Source organism: Haliotis asinina, chromosome 5 (genome assembly GCF_037392515.1).
Source record: "Haliotis asinina isolate JCU_RB_2024 chromosome 5, JCU_Hal_asi_v2, whole genome shotgun sequence".
Classification (NCBI taxonomy): domain Eukaryota; kingdom Metazoa; phylum Mollusca; class Gastropoda; order Lepetellida; family Haliotidae; genus Haliotis; species Haliotis asinina.
The window spans coordinates 61,391,211-61,411,773 of record NC_090284.1 but is presented as its reverse complement, the minus strand read 5'-3'; the positions used below and the strand labels follow the sequence as shown (position 1 = coordinate 61,411,773).

The following is a 20,563-nucleotide window of genomic DNA, read 5'->3' as shown; positions in this document are numbered from 1 at the left end:
ACTATACGGGCCGGTAGTTGGTTGGTATGTTGGTATGTTGGTAACACCGCACTCTATGGTGTGTAACAACGCACCCTATATGGCGGCCGTCTGTATCCAGTCAACTCTGGACTACGCAATGCAGTGAATATTCCTCAACGCCATTGGGATACAATGAAATGTGTCAACTAAGTCAGCGAGCCTGACAACCCGATTCCGTTGGTCACCTCTTATCACAAAGACTAATTCTAACCCGGATCTTCACGGTACCGACTATATGGAATCCAAAAATGGGAACGATGGCAAATGGTAAATATGCTGCATTGTCGACCTTTGATTAAATTGTGATACATTTTATTCCTGTAGTGAGGGAGACAAACCCAAAAGAAGATCCATAGCCTCGGTTCAAACTACCTATACAAATAAGAACACATATATAATGAATACTGACTTAATGTGTTTAGTGAATATTGTCTTCACATATTTTCATTTGAAATTTCTGTTCTACCCATGAGCGTTTCAATGTCATCATAACTGGAACTACGTGGTCTATCAGTAGAACCTTTAAAGTGAGTGAGTTTAGTTTTATGCTGCACTCGGAAATATTCCACCTATATGGTGGCGGTCTGTAAATAATCGAGACTGGACCAGACAATCGAGTGATCAACAGTATGAGTAGCGATGTGATCAATTGGGAACCGATGATATGTGCCATCCAAGTCAGCGAACCTGACCAGTCGATCCTGTTAGTCGCATCTTACGACATGCATAGTCGCCGTTTATGGCAAGCTTGGGTTGCTGTATTCCTACTCTACCCCGGACCTTCACGGGGGAATGTTGATTTGAACTACGAATGCGGATGTAATTGGTCGTATTTTATATCAGTGAGTAAAACGCTGTTGCTGTCTGAATATACAAAATAAATGAAAAAGAAACATATTTTTTCAAGCCCTTATATAGTGGTAAATTGGGTCATGCATCTGCACCACAGGACGAGAGTAGACTGACCACTTACTCCAGTTTTACTAATTACCGTCTTCGAATCCCCTTTCCACAACGCAATGGTATCGCTAGGATGATCCTAACTCCCAGACTTTAACATAACTGTCGCAGCGATACTGTCGCTTTGTGGAGTGGGGCCCCGGAGGACTCAATCAGGCAACCTCCTTAACTGCAGGATTGGAGTGAGTGAGAGAGTGAGTTAATGTTTACCGTCCCTATTCAGTCAAATCGTGACGAGAACAATTAATAAGTATGGCCTCTTACGACAAGTATAGTCGTCAGTATTTCTACCATCCGAATAAATTTGAGTTTGAGAGAACACCAGATTCTATATATCGTATAAATCTCCTTGTCAAACCTAAACATGGACACAAAATGATTAATGCAGAGCACACTCACTGGAAGACCAGACAGTCATGAGGCCGCGAGTCATTTTGTGATAAAGTGTCCTTGTAGCACACTGTGGAGACTGGATAATACTTCCTGTTTAGATTAGTGTACAATATATGAAAGTCGCCATCATCGTGCTCTTCATTGTCATCAATGAGGTCACCACCCAAGTGCGTCCCATCTCGCTGCACTGTTTGATTCCGATTGCTTCTTTACACCCAGAGGCAAAGTTTATTGACATGACATTTTCCACAGGTAATCTTGTAAGTAAGGTTTGAATTAGAACCGGAAAAATTTCTTGAATAAAGGAATTGTTCGAATTCTAAGAAATATGAAAGGAGCACGACCTGTTTGAAGAAAAGGGCAGCCAATAAATGTTAACATCTCCACCAAATGTAATCTTAAATGCACAAGTCAGACCTCTATTCATCATAAAAGGCAAAAGTCCGCTTTAACATTTATACAAGAGAACCGCCCTGGATTGACGTTTAATGATATAGATATGATAATATGGACCTTCCCCAGGACGTTCACTGATGACCTCAATGAGACGAGGATGCCTGGTCTGTATCAATGCACCACGTTGGCACACTCTCTTCTGAACGCGTGAACCTGCTTGTCATGTATCCTGTTTGTGTTTCACAATAACGTTTGCCTCTGGGTACACAACAGTGACTTCTTGACACGACAGAAGAAACGGAATCTACGTAAACGTGATTACTTCCTGTCCTGGAAATACCTGTTGATAACAACATCGGCAGCCATAAGCGTTCCCTCGGACCATCCTCGAAGACCACCTTTAGCCCATGAATTAGTGACAAGGTATACATCTTCGGAAGGAGATGGTTTGTACAACATTTCGCGAACCTTTCTGTCGTCAAATCCGGGTTTGAAATCGCCCCATCCAGCGAGGAAAGGATATTTGTCCCATAACATCATTGCGCCTCCAACAGCTTCGGGAATATCAGATTGGCTGACGTTGTAGATGGCACTTAAGTACTTCTCAACTCTGTTCTTGACGACGTCTGTGACAGCATTCACTCCGGGGAGACTACCAGGGATCGGTGTCCCAAACTGACTCAGCTCTCGCCAGTAGTGAGCTAAGTCCCCGTTGTGGTAGGACGCCATGATGATGGAGACGTTGTTGGTGCCGGTGGACCAGTCATACGTCTGTCTGTTGGGAAGATCACTCCTGGTGTGAGTGATACCAGGGTTGCCAGTCTTCCACCATGTGGTATTGTAGGCAAGATATATTCTGCCAGCAGGGTAGCCAACGATGGAGTCTATGTTCCTTACAATCTCGGGGTTGTTCTGGAACTCTAGAAAGTCAATCTCTTGTATACATCTCTGAGGGACAGCAAGTACTACTTTCCTGGCACATTTGGTCACTTCTTTGTTACCTAACTGGAACGAACAAAGAACCTGGTTAACACCTAGGTCAACAGAAATATGTCATGATTTACAAATTGTATGCATTATAACAATAATAATAGTCAGCTTATATGGCGCTCATGTTCATGTGTATGCTATGCGCACATTACTACAGAAAACGTATTAAATGTATTAGAAAACAAACCTGTATTGGAGTTGTAATTCCGTCAGTTGTCTGTGTCTTTCTGAATTTGAGGTTGTACCCACCCGCTTGTCTCTTCTCTATCTTCATCAGTTGGTGGTTCAAGTGGAGTTTGTGGCTTCAAAATAGAAAAAGGTCTAGTTGAGGTGGTTTGAAATTACAATTAAATGTTTTGGTGTCTGCGGGGCCTAAAACGATTGGGGTACCCGTGCTTCCAAATGATAAGTGAATTGATGTTCGTGCAGGGCATGCATGAAGAGTTCAATAGTCTAACCCCTATGAAACATGAAAACGGAAACAAGCCACACCTACCTCGTGCTTGTATTGAGGAATTTCTCCATCAAAGTCAATGGCACTTTCCCCATTCCTCCATCTATTGTCATTACTTCATCGGGTGGCCCTGTTGCCACAGGGTAGGACAAGGAGATTGTTGGACCATCGAGGGCTCCGTGAGTGCCAACAGTTTCAGCCCATCCACTTGTTTCAGAGATGTATCTATAAGCCTCCCGACTAGCGAAACGTCCATAAACGTTGTCAATCCTTGCGTGAATGTTAAATCAGTGAGTGTTATCATACCAAAATAAAAAAGAAGAAGGTAACAACAACAACAACAACAACAACAACGAGAAAAAATAAACATTAAAAATCAAAATAGAGATTGGGACTTATGCAGTATACTTTTTGCATGTTCTTTACTCTTCTGGGGCAGTCCCATGTGCAGATTGCTTTCAAATCCTTACGATTCTTTTATGTCTCGTGAATTCATTGCTTTGTTAATGTAACTATAATATGTTTGGAATAATACTTTTAGAAACAGGCATTTGAAGGATGTAATGTGTACACTGTCACTTGTTGTTTAGCTTGTATTCATCAGTCATTGTTATCTCTGACTAGAATATAAAGAATATAAAGAATATAAAGAGTGTATTGTTTGGAATATTACTTTTCGAAATAGTTAAATTCAAGGATATAATGTGTACGTGGTACTTTTTAGTTTATCATTGTATAACCTTAAGCAACGCTGTCTGACGATGTCCTGTAAATAATCAACCCTGGACGAATCAATCCAGTGATTAGATCAATGCTCCAAGTCGTCGGGTACGATCAGACCCAGTCAAACAACCACCGAGCTTCACCGTTAAGTCGTACTTTGTAGGGTATATGATAAACTTACGACATTTTGTACAATAAAGTTCCATCCACGGTTCTCATCTTCAACACATCATCTTGAGTGGGATACATGGTTGAGTTGTCCAGAAAGATGAGGTTCTTGTTAAAGATGTTCCTGTATCGACAAAAGCATAATGACATGATATCAATGGGCACTGGCGATATAGGCTCTCCAACCAGGACAAAATATTAGTTAAGCTCAGCTGAAAGCCATCAAAATAGATATCTATATCAGAAAGAATATCTTTGAATATTTCAAAATACCATACGGTTTTAGTGACAAATATTTCATTCCGTTTACGATTATTACTGTACCTGCAATTAGATTGAATGCCTTACCATTTCAATACATCAGGAACCTTCATTTCACTTGGGGGAAGGTCATAGGGCATGCGACTTGTTCCAAAGTCAGTATTGCGCATGTGCTTGCCACGAGCGTACCAGATCGTCTGCTCTGGAATCCCATATCTGAGGGTGAAGGGAATCATTCGGAGACCAATCTCTGTTGCTGTTCTGGTTAAGATAGGGTGGCCTCTCTTCTTTAATCTCATCCCTCCGAAGTCAAGGTATGTACCTGGAGCTACAGGCAGTTCGGCAGTGAATAACCTGCCACCAACTCGGTCAGAGTACTCGAACACCGAGACAGAGAGGCCTCTGTCCCTCAGTCTCCAGCCTGTGTAGGCGCCCCCGATGCCTCCTCCAATCACGGCGATATCGAGGCATTCGTCAGATGAAGTGTCATCTGAAAATATTGAACCATATCATTTCGTTACGGATTGGATAGTCTAGTGGCTTAAACAACATAAGAAATACAGATAGTGTGAAGTTTGATTATTACTCTAAGGGGTTCGTGGGGTTTTATCCAGTGCCTATTCTTCTGATACTGATACAACTGTTGTAACCCGGGGTATTCAGCAGGATATCCTCCATTTTGAATTTATAATGAGACACCTGGACACCTGGTGTGTCTATATTTAGACCATGAGTCGTAGCTGTTTACCTTGAAGACAGAAAATGGATTCCGTGCACCACGATACCCTAAGGAAGAATTATTCTGGCCTCGTGCAAGCGATACAGCACGTCGAAGAATTGGTCGACACACTGATGCAGTTTGGTGTGCTTACCGTCTTCATGAAAGCGGACATTATGGAGAAACTCTCTTTTGATCGGGTCCGAACTTTATTATATATGCTTCCTCGACGAGGACCTCAGGCTTACTCCCTCTTCTGCAAAGCACTGCAGGAATGTGGAGAGATAGAAGCCATGACATTGCTTGGTCTTGAGACAGGCAAGACCGAATATGATGATGGGTACCTATGTATGTACAGCATTCTTCTCAAACCTCAAACACAGTTCCAAGAACGGCTGATTTCTTTTCAGTCTTGGCCAGTGCAGATGAAACAGAGTCCTAATCACATGGCCCAGACAGGATTTGTATACTTGCTCAGAGGAGACCCCTGCAAGTGTGTTCAGTGTGGTGTCATTCTCAAGAACTGGGAAGTCGATGATGATCCCTGGGTCGAACATGAAAAGTGGTCTCTAGACTGTCCCTATTTGACCCTGGTGGGAGTCCCTCAGACAGAGATGGCCCGTTGGGGTAGTCATGTGGATTTGTAATGTAAAATACTGTCTGAGAATATATCTGTTGTCTGTGTATAAATAGAGGTTTACTCATTGAGATCAGACATCAGACTAGAATTATGGCCAGGTACGTGTTGAAACATTACGCATTTTTAAGGGACATATTAATATTTCAAGACGTTGATGAAATTTGACAAGACACGTTAGACATGAACAGAGAACAGATTCTTGCCTTCAATGGTATTATCAATAGGTTATTAAAAGGAACATTACCCGTGACTCGATATGAAAGAAGTCATTTCCCGAGGAAAAATGATAGAAATAACTATCTAGCGGTGTTACGAAGATTAGTTCACCCTCGGTGGACGACAGACAGCCTTTGGAAGAGTCTTTTCTCCAGTAACATGCCTATCGTAGCATTTGTTTTGAAACCACAGTTTGTCAGTGCACTTAGAGATGAGGCCATTCAAAATACTTGGTTGTTCAATAGAGCATTGGCTTAGAGCTATGACTAACAGTGATACTATACCAAGCCATGGATATGATAAAAATGACCACGAGGACAATCTTGCTTCATTTAGTCATGCACCAGTGACAGTGACACATCACCTCAAGCTGCTCCTGTTTTGGTATTTCATCATGAATAATCCACGATACAAACTCTTTGTACCTGATGCTGAAAAATGGACCCGATTATACATGCTCTAGGCAGAACGGAAAGGAGATCCTTATCACTCCATTATGCGTGAAGGAGATGTCTGTCGATCGCTTTTTGGAACTGTACGATCCAGAGTGGAAGAAAGATAAACCAAAAGAAACCTCAGAACAACCTAAAATTAATTTCGTGACCCTGACTCAACAAGTGGTAGAACAGGCTAAAGCAAAGTTGAAGAGAGAAAGGCAAAGGTTCATCCAGCCAATGGAAACTACTACGGAAGCAGTTTCAAGAAAGAAAATGAAAACAGATTTTTAGATAAAAGTAGCTGCCAGAGAGGTTGCCACTCATTTAGACTCGGACCGCCATGGAGGTAACATGGCCAGATTGTCAGAGACGGTTTTCAAGGAAGGATGTTATGCTGAGACAAAGGAAACATAAGCACATTAATGATTTTGGAAATCCATCGCCGTCGCCACCGCCGCAATTACCACCGCCGCCGCCGCCGCCGCCAGTGCAACCACATTCATCAGAAAGTAATACCCAGGAAGAATTTAGACTCTTACAGCCGTTTACCATGATTGTTTCTGGGCCGACCTCCTGTGGAAAAACCTACTTAGTGAAGCAGCTTCTAGAAAGATTGAACATCAAACCTTATCCCAAACGTATTCTATGGCTCTACAAACGATGGCAGTCCTTGTATAATGTCATTCAAAGTCGTGTTTATCCCCACGTTGAATTCCATCAAGGCATTACTACAGACCTGGGTGAGTGAGTGAGTCAGTTAATATTTACCGTCACATCGGCAGTATCTCAGCCATATTGTGACGAGAACATTTGATTCTGAAATGAAATATATGCCTATTATAAAACCTGTCAACGAAGGACAGTAAAACAACTAGAATATCACACAGCAGAATATAAACCTAGTAACTATACCTAAAACAATTTACCTATAGAGGACAATACAATATAAAAATGGGCTATAGATTGCTAACAACTGAAGGTAGATCACCATACTAGGGACCATGGGGACTTACAGTACCTTTGCTACCTGCATGGACCCTAGCTGGATTTACATCATCCCCTCAGCCGTCAGCAATTCGGGAAATCTAGCCATTCAGTAAAAAGACACTTATTCTACGATTAAAAACACGGAAAGTTTGAATTTACTTTGAATGTTTGTGGACTTACGTACCCTCTCAGGAGGACAATAGTTTTACGGTACTTCAACCACCTTTGAGGATACAGCCACTTACAAGCACAGTTTCCAATTTAAACTTCCAATACTAAAACAACATCTATTTACAATTCATTTAATAAATCTAATTCTTTTAAAAATCCAATAATTAAATGAGAACTGATATTAGTAAAAAGGTCCTTCATACTACGTGATTTAAAATAGGTATCCCTTGTGATGGAATATTCCACGCAGTCACGCAAGACATACTTGACCGTGATTCTTTCATCACAAGGGATACAAAATGGAAGATCCTCACCTTTCAAAAGGTATTTATGCGTATATCTGGTGTGACCAATACGACATCGTCTCCTAATGACCTCTTCAAGTCTGGACTGACAGCCCAAGTAGGTGTAACCAATATACGGTTTTATTTCATGTAATTTATTGATACCTACTTGAGTGTCCCACTTCTTCTGCATCAGATCACGGATATACGTTCTAATTTGTTGAGTGATGCGTTAGCAGCAAGGTCAGCCAGCGTGTTACCAGAAATGCCAACGTGGCTGGGTAACCAACAAAAGACAATGTCGTATTGGCCAGTAGCAAGATCATTGTACAATTCAATAATTTCTATTAAAAGTGGATGTTTACAAGAAATATTTTTAATCGCCTGAAGACAAGAAAGAGAGTCTGAATAAATTATATATTATTTACGTTTAGGATGTCTTTGAATATATTTAAGAGCTGTTAATATGGCGTTTGCTTCTGCAGTAAAAATAGAGCTGTTATCTGGAATTCTAGAAGATATTGTTCTGGATCCAATGACAGTGGCACAAGCTACTGCACCACCGTCCTTGGAACCATCTGTAAATAAGGGTTTATGATTGCTATATTTAGTTTTTAATTGATTATATTCTTGTTTATATTGTAATTCATTCGTTTCTGATTTTTTAAATGAAGTAAATGTTAGGTCGACTTGTGGTCTTACCAAGGAGGAGAAGAAAGAAGACGGGAAGGCGATATATTCTCCAGCTCAATGCCGGCAGAAGAAAGAAAGGGTTTAATTTTGTGCCCTAGAGGCGGGACAAGAGAGGACTTTTTGTTATACAAATCCTCATAAAGCGGATTGAAAACACAGTTATGGGCAGGGTTAGATTCATTAGAATATAATTTAGTAATGTATTATAAAGACAGTTTTATACGACGTTGTGTAAGAGATGGTTCATCGGCCTCAACGTAGAGACTATCAACAGGGGAGGTTCTAAAGGACCCAAGACAAAGTCTTAGACCTTGGTGGTGGATAGAATCAAGAAGGTTAAGGTTGCTTTTGCAGGCTCCACCATATACGATGGAGCCATAATCAAGTTTTGAACGGACGAGTGATCGATATAAGTGCAAGAGGGTAGTTTGATCCCCTCCCCACTTTGAGTTGGAAACAACTTTCAACAAATCAAGTGCCTTCAGGCATTTAGCTTTAAGGGATTTAATGTGCGGTAAGAAGGTTAAATGAGAATCGAAAATAAGTCCCAAGAACTTGGCCTCCTTTACAACTTTAATGGGAGTGCCATTTAAATATAGTTCAGGGTCCTTATGTGGCTTATATTTTCTACAAAAGTGTATTCAATTAGTTTTAGACTGAGAAAATGTAAAGCCGTTTTCAAGACACCATTTATTTATTTTGTTTAAACACAACTGCAATTGTCTTTCAATAGTATGCATATTTTTACCGCGACAAGAAATATTAAAATCATCCACAAAAAGTGATCCATCAATGGAATCGTTTAAAACCTTTGATAAACTGTTTATCTTAATACTAAATAATGTGACAGACAATATACTGCCTTGTGGAACACCCTGATCCTGATTATAATGGTCAGACAGGGTTGAACCCACTCGGACTTGAAACTGTCTGTCTTTTAAAAACTGTGATATAAAATGAGGTAAATGACCTCTCAACCCAAAATCATGTAAATCCTTTAAAATGCCATGCTTCCAGGTGGTATCATTTGATCTTTCTCGAGATCAAAGAATATCGATACAGCATGTTGCTTATTTACTATAGCATTTTTGACAAAGGATTCTAAACGTACCAAATGATCAATGGTACTTCTAGTCTTCCGAAAACTGAATATTTGTAATGAGGTTATTGGTTTCCAGATATCAAATTAATCTGTTATTTCAAGACACCATTTATTTATTTTGTTTAAACACAACTGCAATTGTCTTTCAATAGTATGCATATTTTTACCGCGACAAGAAATATTAAAATCATCCACAAAAAGTGATCCATCAATGGAATCGTTTAAAACCTTTGATAAACTGTTTATCGTAATACTAAATAATGTGACAGACAATATACTGCCTTGTGGAACACCCTGATCCTGATTATAATGGTCAGACAGGGTTGAACCCACTCGGACTTGAAACTGTCTGTCTTTTAAAAACTGTGATATAAAATGAGGTAAATGACCTCTCAACCCAAAATCATGTAAATCCTTTAAAATGCCATGCTTCCAGGTGGTATCATTTGATCTTTCTCGAGATCAAAGAATATCGATACAGCATGTTGCTTATTTACTATAGCATTTTTGACAAAGGATTCTAAACGTACCAAATGATCAATGGTACTTCTAGTCTTCCGAAAACTGAATATTTGTAATGAGGTTATTGGTTTCCAGATATCAAATTAATCTGTTATTTACCATTCGTTCCATGGTTTTGCAGACACAGCTGGTTAAAGAGATCGGTCTGTAATTGGAAAGATCAGTATGATCCTTACCAGGTTTGGGTATAGGGATTACAATGGCATTACGCCAAGAAGGAGGAAAGTTTCCAGATGTCCATATTTTGTCAAAGATATCTAAAAGTGTGACCAGACATGGTTCAGGCAAATGTTTCAGCAGCTGATAGTGAATATTGGCATCACCCGCTGCTGTGCCATGAGCTTGTTCAAGAGCAGTATATAGCTCATGTAATGAAAACATTTCATTATAGTCTTCACCGTTATCCGATTCAAAATGAATGCTTGTCTTCTCCTGTTGTTTCTGATATCTCTGAAACTCAGGGACATAATTTGCTGATGAAGAATTTTTGGCAAGAGTTGCGCCAATTGTATTTGCAATTTGACATTTGTCAGTAATTAAATTATCACCATCTTTGAGATGGCGTACGGCAAATTTTGAACCTTTACCTTTAATTCTTTGAACCATGTTCCATACTTATTGTCGTTTGTTTTCTTTAAAGGTACGACGCGCCTTTGCATTCAGTATTTTGAATTTGTCTAGGTTATGGACAGTTGGATGACGGCGAAAATAATGTTCTGCTTTTTTCTTCGCTTTTCTGGCCTGTCTACAGTTTGCATTGAACCACGGTTTTCGTACATGTGGAGTCGTAGAGGACTTTGGTATACACTCATCAGCTATTATATTTAGAATGTCAGCAAAAGTTTGAATTGGTTCAGTTATATCACTGAAACATTCAGGTCGCAGTTTTGATTGACACATACTTTGATATAAAGACCACTTAGCCTTCGAAAAGTTCCATCTTGTAAACGATGGAGAATCGGATGGAGTAATTTCTGAGAGGATAGTTGGGAAGTGGTCACTTCCACAAAGGTCATTATGAACTGACCAGTCAAATTCATTGAGGAGGTTAGAATCAGCAAGAGATAAATCCAGAGAAGAATAAGTGCCAGTTGCAGGATGCAGATAGGTGCTTGAATCATCATTAAATATGCACAGGTCATTATTTGAAATGAAATCTTCAATTATTTTGCCTTTAGTGTTAGTGTTAGTACTGCCCCAGAGTGGGTTGTGACCGTTTAGGTCACCCATAATAACACATGGTTTTGGGAGTTGGTCATAGAGTGATTGAAGGTCAGTATGTTGAAGTGTTGAAGAAGGCGGAATATACTGAGAATATAGTGTAAATGCTACACCCAGAGTCAGTCGCACTGCAACAGCTTGGAGATTAGTGTTTAGTATAACAGGGCTATGAATAACATCTTGCCGTATAAGAATAGTAGAACCTCCAGTGGCCCTATCACCCGGAGGGGAAAGAGAATGATAGGCGTTAAACTGGCGTAAGTTAAAATTATCTGTCTGTTTCAGTTGTGTTTCATTCAAACAGAATGCGGATGGTGTGAGATCCTGGACTAAAAGCTGTAGTTCACTGAAATTAGTTCTTAGACCTCTACAATTCCACTGTACGATATTAGTTAAATGACTTATCTTTTAGGTGGATGGATAGGGGATCTACCCCTTGCTTTTTTTGAGGGCGACAAGCTATGTGCCCTGGGATGGATGTTTTCTGACACATCCATGTCCTCCAATGAACCATATTTGTTAAATAATTGAGGATGGTTCTCCGAACCCTTTGAAACTCTGACACCTTTTTTCACTGTTTCTGCCCTAGTCTTGACTGTATTTTTAACTGTTTTCTTTGAACTTGTTTCTGGACGAGTCTTCTGAGTGGACTGAGGCAATGACTGTGATTCATCCTGAACTTGAATCTGACTGTTTATACATGGTTCTGAAGTCTGAGTAGACTGTTTCAGATATAAGAAGGTGAGGGGTGTCAGCTGTTACCCAAGTCAAATCTGTTTGACACTCTATGGAAAAACTTGTGACTGCCGAATTTACTCTTGACAAACTTTCAGACGGAGTCTTAATGACTGATGCATATGAAACATTGGGTATTGTTGATTCAACAATCTTTTTAGCATCAGCGAAGCTAATATTTTGAGTAAATTTAACTTTGTTGATTTCCATTTGTTTTTCCCATACTGTACAGTCTTTGGAAAAGGATGAATGATTACTGGAACAGTTTGTGCATTTTTTTAACGTACTTTCACAATCTTCAGTTACGTGTGAAGTCTCGCTACAGTGAGCACATGTTATTGGCTTTGTGCACGTGTTGACACCATGACCATATTTTTGGCATCTGAAACATCGCAAAGGATTTGGAATGTAAACATCAACTGACATAGTGCAGTTACCAACCTTGACACCCTTAGGAGGATTTGGTGAAGAGAAGGAAAAGAGGTACGTATTTGATGGAATGACATCATTATTTTTGTGGGTGGTGAATCTCTTGACATATGTGACTCCCTGATCCTTCATTTCAGAAACGATGTCCAGTTCTGACATTTCGGCCATCAAGCGATCCCTGTCTCTAATGATACCTTTGCTGCTGTTCAGTGTTCTGTGTTCAGTAACTGAAACCTGGATTCCAGCAAACGTTTCTGTATTCATCAAGTTAGTGGCTTGTTATTTCCTGCTGCATTCAATCAGAAAAGATCCTGAACGCAAACGTTTTATATTCTTCACCTCACCTGCAATGCCATATATGCCCTTAGAGATTACAAAAGGGTTTAGTTTCAGTCTTGTCTACAGTATTGAGAACCAGGAAACGTGGCCAATTGTCTGTTGAGTTGGATGGCCTCTGTTCATTATCATTGTCGAGCTGACGTTTGGGTTTTTTTGTAGGGGTTTGGTAGTCCATGGTAATATTATTTTGATTCATCATCCGGGCTCCCCACCCACCACGGAGTATCACAAGGACAATGCTAATTGCAGGTGGGTTTCCTACTTGCAGCACCAAGGATACCCGGATGATATACTCCAGCAGAAAAATTAATAATTAATAATTCTACCAGATTGCCCCATGAGCCACCGCCTTCTGACACTGGCATCTAGGCAAATTTTCTCAATTTAAAAAGAAACCACATGTATCATAGCATATGTATATATGTATATCTAAATATTCTGTTGAAATTAATACCAAGCCAAACAATGATCGAGCAATGAAATTTAGTGCTCAGGGCTCTGCATGACAAGCCGATTGGTTGAACCGGGCCCATTCAACCACCCGTCTAGCCGAAGTCAGGGCCAAAGTGGTGTATTGAGCAACAGGAACACGGTTACAGCCCCCTATTGCCCTCAACCACCAGGATCCCTTTCTCTGCCGACACAGGGCCGCAACCCACGGCAAACGGGTTGGTGGACCAAATATCCCCCCGGGTTCACTACGGGGGTGTCGGCGAGCTCTTAGCGTTATCCAGCACCCACCACGAGGAGGTGGCTCGCCACGGGTGCCCCTACTGACCTGGAAAGGGATGAGTTTCTGAACCCTAATGTGGTGAATGTCGTTGTGCTTGATGACTTAATGTCCACAGCAATGTCCATTACCAATCTTTTTACGGAAGGAAGTCATCATCGGAATCTCTCTGTCATTGCCTTGAACCAAAACTTGTATTACAGTAAGGATCCCACACAACGAAGAAATTGTCATTATCTACTTCTGTTCAATAATCCTATTGATACACAACCCATCATGACTTTGGCGAGGTAAATGTATCCGGGTAACACAGGCCATTTTTATGGCTACCCAGAAGCCTTACAGGCACTTGCTGGTTGATCTAAAACCCCAAACACCTCCCCATTTGCGACTTTGTCCTAATGCATTCAGTTTAAAAGGAAACCTCCATGCCAGGACGATTCAGTAAGGCTTCAACGTTCATCGTGAGCAGCCGTCTGAAGAACCGCTGTCAGTCATGCCATCTTGTGATGACTGCGGACTCATGTTTCAAGATCCTTCTTATTTGCAAAAAACACAGGCGAAACCGGTGTCCCGAAAAGTCCCAAGTCCCTCCTGGAATACCCCAACTTAAAAGGAAATGGGAGGATGATGTGAAGAGACCACGTCCTCTGTCAGAATGTGAGTGTTGTGGTCAAGTGTTTAGCAGTAACCATAACTTACAACGACATTTACACGACGAGCAATGTCCTGAAATGGAACAGGATGATTAAGATGATGATGAATCATTAAGCAATGTCAACAACAGGAAAAGTAACATGACTGATCTCGAAGAGCAAGGTATCCGGCAAATGTATTCATGTACGCGTGAGCTGAATAGACATGTACCGAACGAGAAACGTCAGCTGTACATGAAGAGAGGTTTTAGTGAGGACGCGATCCAAACCAGACTGAAAAAAATAACCTGGATCACGTTTAAGGAGACGTATGCTCGCTTTATTACTTATGTGTATCATATGCAGTGGGGTCCAAAGACACAAGGAACATTAACAGAAGTAAAAGATAGCAATAATATGTATGATGATGTGTTTTCCAAATTGTACAAATACAAGGCGTGGGTGGAAGGGTTGACTGATGAAGATGATGATGATGATGATGATGATGATGATACAGACATCCTATCTGAGACAGAGAGCGAAGGACAGGATGATGATGAAGGACAATGACATGTACAGTAGACTATTAGGCGTGCTTCTATCCCACAGTTTTACTCATTTGAAAACGGAGCTAATAAACCATGAAATCTATATATCTTTTGTGTTTCTTAATGCATTGTTCTAATACAATATTGTATTTGAAGATTAGAATGAATGAATGAATCCATGCATGCTTATCACAAGAGGCGATTCATGGTATTATTGGCTTGGCTGACACATGAGTTTTCAGTTCACTGCTCATACTACACCACCACACACCACACACCACACACCACACACCACACACCACACACCACACACCACTTATGATACAGACGACGCATGGCAAAATTGGCTTGGATTACACATCAGTTTCAGATGCTCATACTGTTGGTTGTCTGCTTCAGACAAAAACTGCAATATTGCTGAGTGCGGCATACAACTCACTTCTTAACACCAATGTGAACCCTATGTTCTCAACCTGCTCATACAACCTCATACTATAATCAGTCATAAAAGTTAAAACTTGCAGTTAAAACGCCATTACTGTTTCAGTTCATTTGTACTATGTAGTGACCTGTAAATATTATATTCATTCACTTAAAATATCGCATCATTTCAACATGTGGGCAACTGTTCGGGATATGTAGCCGTTCGGGTTGTGTGTCCGTTTTGAAAGGAGCGTGTGTACACAGGTTTGACAGAACCGGTTTTTAGCCTGAGACACGTGTGTCCTTAAAGGGCACGGGGGTGTTTGTCTGAGTGAGAGGGCAGAGGCGTGGGTTGTGCGACGTGTTACTCTGCGACTTCATGGATTATAATACACAAATGTGATGGATGTACTGTGGATTGTTTAAACTTTGGACGATCTATGCATTGTATAACAGCATTTCAAGCACGTTGTTTTCATGGTCTCCATGCCTTTAACGATGTTGTTATATAGCACCCAGGACGACTGTAAAAGTACTAGTTTAGAGCATAATTTTCGCATGAATAGTGTATATCATGTACATATGTATGTGTTTATTCAAGCTGGGAGTATTTTGTATATCCCTACTGTTTGCTAATGAGTGTATGTTTTTTGGGTGTAGGATTGTACAAGTAGTTTGTGTAAAGGTATTGTGTATTCCCAATGCACTGAGCTTGTTATTTTTTGTTTTTGTTTTTTGTTTTGGTTGTGCAAGTCTTAACATTCAATATGACACCCTGGTACGCCCTGGTACCCTGGCAGCCCGGGATGTGATCTATGACCTGGTTTCACGAATGCTTGAGCACGAGGGCCGTCATGCTTCACGGTTCATTGAAAGGCAATGTTATGGCAGAATGCTGTCACACATTAAAAGAAAGAAACCAGGTTTAACACGGACACTCGGGAAGTTAATATTTTCATTATACACTTTATTGTCTTAATCTTCATGCTTGGGCGGGAGAGGGGATCGTAAACATAGCTTTGAATGGCTGTAGGTCGGACTTACGGGTGGGCAAATGAGTCATTCATTGTTGGAGTACAGTCATACCTAATCTGTTTCTTCACATGAATGGGTTACTTGTCCCAACTCCTCTAAGCATGTTATATATACTGGACATACCTGGATATTTCATGGAACTATTCTAAGTGAAACCATGCTGCTGTATACATTGGATATGAATGCCATGAGGGTAAGTTGTTCTCCCTTAGATGTTGTTTGCACCAATGTGTGGAGGTACATTATATTCTAAAAACAGGCACACCAGTTGTGCACACAACAGATCTCAACAACATACAATAGAGAGGAGTGACTCATGGTCTGAAAATAGACACACCAGGTGTCCAGGTGTCTCATTATAAATTCAAAATGGACGATATCGTGCTGAATACCCCGGGTTACAACAGACAACGCCAACTTGATAAGGTATGTTTGTTTCCAAACCCCAAAGAATCACACATGTCGAAATATACGTTACAAACATGCATATTCAGGAAGAGGAAAGCTTACCTGTATAAGCTTCCTTGGGCGGTGTTGCAACAGATGTAGTTACTGTAATCACACAAGAAATTGGTCGTTAAATGACTTATATTTTCTTTGACAGGGATGTAGAGAAGGTGTGAACGTTAAATTAAAATATAAGAGGGAACAAACGCTATTTCATCCTGACATGTACAGGTGGTGCTAAAGTCGTTAAAATATGTATTCAACGCGGATTGGTGGGTTACAATCTAACTTTACGTCATGAACTTTAGATATCAATAACTATCAGAGGGCGATTATGTGACGACCTACATGACGATGTCATTATAACTGCATATCGAGTGAAGGCATGCCTGAGGCTATTAACATGGCGGCTGATCATATTACTTCATACCTGCGGCAATCAGTATGATTGCAATGATAGTTGTTACCCCAAGTGTCACTGCCATTAGGATATCTATCATCCGACATGAGCCGACACGTCGCTCCAGGAAGCGTTCTTTTGATGCCATCTAACACAATTGTTGAACACACGCCTTGTCCTGGAAGTATGAAATTCAGACGAGACAATTCTTACGTTTAATTCAGATGATATGCTTTCACATCAGGCGTCGTTTATGTCTTTCAATGAAAGGAATTGTTTCTTGTTTTATCACACCTTCAACATACAAAGAAGTAGCGGGAGAATGAGATACTTCTGTTTTCTCGGAGTTGAACTCGGCAACATTCCTTTATTTAATTCAGATGACGTACTTCCACATCAGAGGACAGTCATCAATCTTTTTTGTAAAAGGAATTGTTTCTTGTTTTATCATCACTCCAACAGACAAAGCGTACCTGGAGAATGGGATACTTTCTGTCTAACATTACTATGTTTTACATAAACGTAATCATTTGCAGGAACAGTTGTGGATCAAGTACACATTACATTCTACTCCAGATGAAATCACTCCAGTTGGAACCATTCTTTTCTTGAAGCCTTCTTAAATGCGATTTCCATTCATAAGGATGCTCTGTATGAGTTCTGTTAGTCTAAGTGTCAGGATGCTCATATGATATAGTTTCAGTGTTTGCTTCCCTTAGAAGGCTAATATGTAAATCCCTATCCCAATACCTCAACATCCAGTCAGCACCAATCAACTTATTTTGAGTTTAACACCCCTGTCTCGCAATACTGCCTTTAAGTAATTGCTTAGCGCGTGCCCTTCATGCACATTTATACTCCCATTGTTCCTTTATACTCTTTCTTTATCTTTATTTGGCATAGGATCCAATAGTAGTGTAATTTAAAAATCTTAACCCATTTATGCATATTGTCCCGTTTTTGGAAAGAGCACTTCAAAGAAGCATTTTTTCTCTTATTTTTCAAGACAGAGACTAGCATGTGGATATGAATAACGATGGGCAATTGTTTTGACGGTTGAACTATTAGTAGGCACATTACTTGTAGACGGACGTCCCTTTAAGCATGGCGACCTCCAGTGACAAGGCATCTCAATTCGGCAAGTTTGAGTTCAGATGTTTCTTTCTTGGTTCCAACTATCTTCATTAGAATGCACTTAAATATATGTCGTTGTTCAGTCAGAAAAATGAAAATGGTTTGCACTTTTCCATACTAAACTTTCCTCCCAAATATCCTCGGTAAAATGGAAGCATAAACAGATTAGTATACGCTATTTAGGTAATTGGTTAGGCTCAGTATGATAAACTTTCCGAACCATGTGTCAGCATGGACGATCTCAGCGGACACAACCAGCTTTGCTGAAGGGTCCTCGAAACAATAAAGGTAAAATCCTTGACGAAGCTCTTTCAGAAAATTATCTCTGTAAGGTGAATCAAACACTGAACGACACCCTGCAACTGGAACACAGTCTGCCCTCGATCTGGCACTCAAACATTCTAACCTTGTATAATGAATATGAATAGCGGAGCCATGATGACATAGGTGGGAGTGATCACTTCTCCACCATTTTTAAAACTAAACAAACCTTGTGATGATCCTCCCTTTTAACGGAGGACCTATATCAAGGCTGATTGGTCATTACATATAGAGGATACTAAACGATCTTCCGTGTAATGCCATTTTTATTAAAAGAGTTAAGGATTTAGTATTCGATACTAAATCTTTCACGAGTTTAATAAAAATGGTATTTCACGGAAGCGAGTTTCGTATTCTATTTATTACTCTCCAACGCCAATCAACAGAAACTGCGGCTTCACTGCCTTCAGTGTGAAGACTCTCAGCTTTCCAAGAGTCAAGAAAGGTCTAGTACCATTGGGACAGCGACATTCACATTGTGACGTCATAACTGTGAATCATGATGACGTTTTACGTCTGGCGGTATTACACTTGTGTAATGTTGCTGTAAAAAGACTACTCTGCAGTATCATCCACGGGATAGTAGTAAAAGATTATATGTACTGAACCCTCGAAACATGAACTTTTCATCCCCAATACGAATCCTATATAAACCATTTTGGATATCCCCAAGGACACTACTGACAAAACAAAATTCCACGGTCCTCTGCTACTCCACATATTTGTAAACCATGGTTCATTAACGAATGCAAACAGGCCATGAAGTGGAGGCAGAATGCCGAAAAAGTAATTTCGATGACACACTAACGTGCAAAATTTGAAAAAAAAGTAAAATTCTTAAATAACAAGGCTCGAAGCTCAGTGAAACAGAATAGGCGTCATTCTTGGAGAAACTATGTTTCGAAAATATATTCATGCCCTCCATTTCAAAGGTGTGGAACATGGTACAAAGAATAAAATTTCAGGGTCTACTGTTCATCGTTTGAAGGAAGGTGAAAAGTTTTCGACAAAGAGAGCTGATATCACCAAAATTGTGTTGACAAATGTGTTGCCAGGCATTCGTCTTCATCCAGTTATGTCCCCGCGTTTCAGAAACAGCACAAACAAGAGGTAGTTCACAACTTCTAAAAACTTTTCTGATGTACTATTTGATCATGTGAACTAAGTCATTCATTTATATTTTCGCCATACAGTATGTACCATGACATACCAAGAAATACATAGTCAAAACCCTTCACTCTCACCCGGCCCGATGCATAAACCGGTGCAGCCATATTATCGTGTGTGTGAATGCACCTCCCCAAACTGGAAAATATTCCTGTACCCATCTGTGAAATTTTGCGATGTAAAAAGGTAGGGAAAATTGTTCCTTTCATTGATTGCCAAAAGAATCAAGCGCACAAGTGAAAGTATAATGAAAATCTTAGAGCCTGTGCATATATGAGTTAAATATTTGAATGCCAAACCAGGTGTCTGTGGTACAGAAGATCTCGTGCCAAAGTATTTTGTGTATACGTCTTACCATTCTGCTGGGTTTCGTGAGTTCATGTCGGTTTACTTTCAAGTGTACCTTGAACATCTTATGTTCCAAAGAGGAAATGCGTGAAATATGCACATTATTGCAAACACAGAAATAGACAACACTAAACCAATGTACAAATATCGTTAATGTGATTTTAGAATACTGTAACACGGACAATTATGCGTTTTAAAACAAATCTCACACTGAGCGAAAAAAAGCAGTCAATATACCTGTAAGAGTAGAAAACTTCCCTGTATCTCCGAGTGAAGTCGAGCACACACTGTATGCATTAAATGTCAAGACTTCAATGCAAGGTGCGCCAACAGGTAGGCTATTGTGTGTAAAGAAAACATCGTTTAAATGCCCCTGTAGCATATATTGACATGATATCAGCTTAGTAGCCTATTCTCGTGTCACAGCAACCAACACGTGTTTAAATATGGGTGTATGTGAATTCAAATTAAGTGTCACTTTATCCTACATAAGGTTATAGTTTTGCATTAAAAAA

General features: G+C 40.1%; 1 protein-coding gene across 1 annotated transcript; it reads right to left on the bottom strand.

Moving 5' to 3' along the window:
• Nucleotides 1–839: 839 nt before the first annotated feature.
• On the bottom strand, nt 840–20,364 carry LOC137284991 (achacin-like). Its single transcript, XM_067817092.1, has 8 exons — nt 20,286–20,364; nt 17,109–17,256; nt 16,742–16,783; nt 4,454–4,856; nt 4,119–4,229; nt 3,257–3,484; nt 2,948–3,062; nt 840–2,775 (listed from the first exon to the last, which is right to left on the bottom strand). The coding sequence occupies exons 2-8, from the start codon at nt 17,224–17,226 to the stop codon at nt 2,089–2,091; spliced, it is 1,704 nt and encodes a 567-aa protein (XP_067673193.1). The 5' UTR covers nt 17,227–17,256; nt 20,286–20,364; the 3' UTR covers nt 840–2,088.
• Nucleotides 20,365–20,563: the final 199 nt, after the last annotated feature.